This window comes from Solanum stenotomum, unplaced genomic scaffold (assembly GCF_019186545.1).
Source record: "Solanum stenotomum isolate F172 unplaced genomic scaffold, ASM1918654v1 scaffold11357, whole genome shotgun sequence".
In the NCBI taxonomy this organism is placed as follows: Eukaryota; Viridiplantae; Streptophyta; class Magnoliopsida; order Solanales; family Solanaceae; genus Solanum; species Solanum stenotomum.
This window is the reverse complement of record NW_026021524.1, coordinates 1-3045: the sequence shown is the minus strand read 5'-3', so window position 1 is coordinate 3045 and position 3045 is coordinate 1. Positions and strand designations below refer to the sequence as shown.

At 33.2% G+C, this 3045-nt stretch overlaps 1 protein-coding gene across 1 annotated transcript; it reads left to right on the top strand.

Moving 5' to 3' along the window:
* Positions 1–112: 112 nt before the first annotated feature.
* LOC125849894 (laccase-17-like) lies at positions 113–2659 on the top strand. Its single transcript, XM_049529847.1, has 6 exons — positions 113–263; positions 367–518; positions 598–842; positions 940–1068; positions 1353–2309; positions 2423–2659. The coding sequence occupies exons 1-6, from the start codon at positions 171–173 to the stop codon at positions 2551–2553; spliced, it is 1707 nt and encodes a 568-aa protein (XP_049385804.1). The 5' UTR covers positions 113–170; the 3' UTR covers positions 2554–2659.
* Positions 2660–3045: the final 386 nt, after the last annotated feature.

The following is a 3045-nucleotide window of genomic DNA, read 5'->3' as shown; positions in this document are numbered from 1 at the left end:
CCTATTCACTTTTCTCTTCAATTCTATTTTTTTTTTTATAATTTCACCAAATCAACCAAACATCTCTATATATACACATCACTCCCATGCACTTAATAGAACAACAAGAAGTCAAGTTTTGTAACAAAAGAAAAAAAAAATCAGACATATTTTATTTTCTGTACGTGAAAATGGGCTCTATTGAAATATTTCTTGTCTCTCTGATGATTGCATCGTGTCTCCTCCCTAGCGTTTCCGCTGCAACCAGACACTATAAATTTGAAGTATGTATACATATAATTGCATAGTTTCCTAAGTGAATTCAATTTTTTTTTATTTAGAATTAATACTATATATATACTTACATTTATTTTTTTCGTGTTTCAGATAAAAATGCAAAATGTGACACGACTATGTCACACGAAGAGTATAGTTACAGTAAATGGACAATTTCCTGGACCTAGAATTGTGGCTAGGGAAGGTGATCGTCTTGAAATTGAAGTTGTCAATCATGTTCACAACAACATTTCCATCCATTGGTAAACCAATTAACTTTTATTTTCGTGAAATTTATAAGGTTCAACGAGCAATATTTAATATTTCGCGATTATTATATAGGCATGGAATTCGACAAGTTCGTAGTGGATGGGCAGATGGACCAGCCTATGTAACACAATGTCCAATTCAAACAGGCCAAAAATATTTGTATAATTTCACTATAATTGGTCAAAGAGGAACTTTTTGGTGGCATGCACATATTTCATGGTTGAGATCAACTCTCTATGGTCCTATTATTATTCTTCCTAAGAAAAATACTCCTTATCCATTTGCTAAACCAAACAAAGAAGTCCCCATCATCTTTGGTAATGAACAAATCATAATTAATTGAAATTTTTATAATCCTTGATTAATTTGTCTATAAGAAATTAATTATTTGAATACAATATATATGTCACACAGGAGAATGGTTCAATGCTGATGCTGAAGCTATAATTTCACAAGCTTTACAAACAGGTGGAGGCCCTAATGTTTCTGATGCTTATACTATCAATGGACTTCCTGGACCTTTATATAATTGCTCCTCAAAAGGTAATAAAACAATTATTTCGCTTTCGAAATAATGTTAGTGCACTAGAATATGATATTAACACTTTTACATATGTTATTTATACAGATACTTTTAAGCTAAAAGTGAAGCCTGGAAAAACATATCTTCTTCGATTGATCAACGCTGCACTTAATGATGAGCTTTTCTTCAGTATTGCAAATCATACTCTCCAAATTATTGATGCTGACGGAGTTTATGTTAAACCATTTGAGACAAATACACTTATTATTACACCAGGGCAAACACATAATGTTCTTCTCANCAGATACTTTTAAGCTAAAAGTGAAGCCTGGAAAAACATATCTTCTTCGATTGATCAACGCTGCACTTAATGATGAGCTTTTCTTCAGTATTGCAAATCATACTCTCCAAATTATTGATGCTGACGGAGTTTATGTTAAACCATTTGAGACAAATACACTTATTATTACACCAGGGCAAACACATAATGTTCTTCTCAAAACTAAGCCTCATTTTCCTAATGCCACATTTTACATGACTGCTCGACCTTATGTGACAGGTTCTGGTACATTTGACAACTCTACAGTTGCTGGAATTTTAGAATATGAATCAAAAACAAAATTCCATTTGAAAAATCTACCGCTCTTTAAACCTTTACTACCAGCTCTGAATGACACAAGTTTTGTCACCAATTTTACAAGTAGATTAAGAAGTCTTGCGAGTCCTCAATTTCCTGCTAATGTACCTCTAAACGTTGATAAACGTTTGTTTTTCACAGTAGGACTTGGAACAAGTCCTTGTGATCAAAACAAAACATGTCAAGGACCTAATGGTACAAAATTCTCAGCTTCAATCAATAATGTATCATTTATACTACCTACAACTGCTCTTCTTCAATCTCATTTCTTTGGACAATCCAAAGGTGTATACAAACCTGATTTTCCTTATAGTCCTTTAAATTGGTTTAATTACACTGGAAATCCTCCAAATAACACTCTTGTTCATAATGACACAAAACTTATGGTTTTGCCATTTAACACAAGTGTGGAGTTAGTAATGCAAGATACAAGCATTCTTGGTCTTGAAAGTCATCCTCTTCATCTCCATGGATTTAATTTCTTTGTTGTTGGACAAGGATTTGGAAATTTTGACCCTAATAAGGATCCTTCAAATTTTAACCTTGTTGATCCTATTGAAAGGAACACTGTGGGTGTTCCTTCTGGTGGTTGGGTTGCTATTCGATTTCTCGCGGATAATCCAGGTAACTTTATAAGAATTTGCATTCAAATATCATTCGAAGTAGTATATATCTGGTTAAAATTTCTAACCCTGCGAATAATGATGCATGTATGTATGTTTGTTGTTTGTTACTAGGAGTGTGGTTTATGCATTGTCACTTGGAAGTTCATACAAGTTGGGGATTGAAAATGGCTTGGTTGGTTCAAAATGGAAAACTTCCAAATCAAAAGTTGCCTCCTCCACCAATGGATCTTCCCAAATGTTGAGAATTTAATTTTGTGCAATTTTTGTACCTTCCATTTTTTTTTATTTGATTATGTGTGTGAGAGAGAGTCAAGGATTTTTTGTAAATTCATAACTCTTATTGATTTGCAATGAATAATGAGAATTAATGTACTTATCACCTTCATTTCAAATCATCTTACTATTCTTTGCATTCAGAATAATCCACAATTATTATTAGTTGTATATAGTGATGTTTGGAGTTTTTCGCGTAGAACTGGCATTTGACGAGGTCCAAGACCCTTTGATACAGCTGAGCCTGGAATAAGAATGACCTAAGAAGATGAGGGGTTGTTATTAAATGCCACAAATTTGAGGCAATGTGTGACAATTGATGATCACAAAATGTCAAATCGATGCCTACTAGATTTGACTATATTGTGTGATTATATGTCATATATACATATTGATGTTTTCACGTGTGCACACTTATACATGGTATAAGGAAAAAAGACGGCTGACCTAGGGTTTTAAGC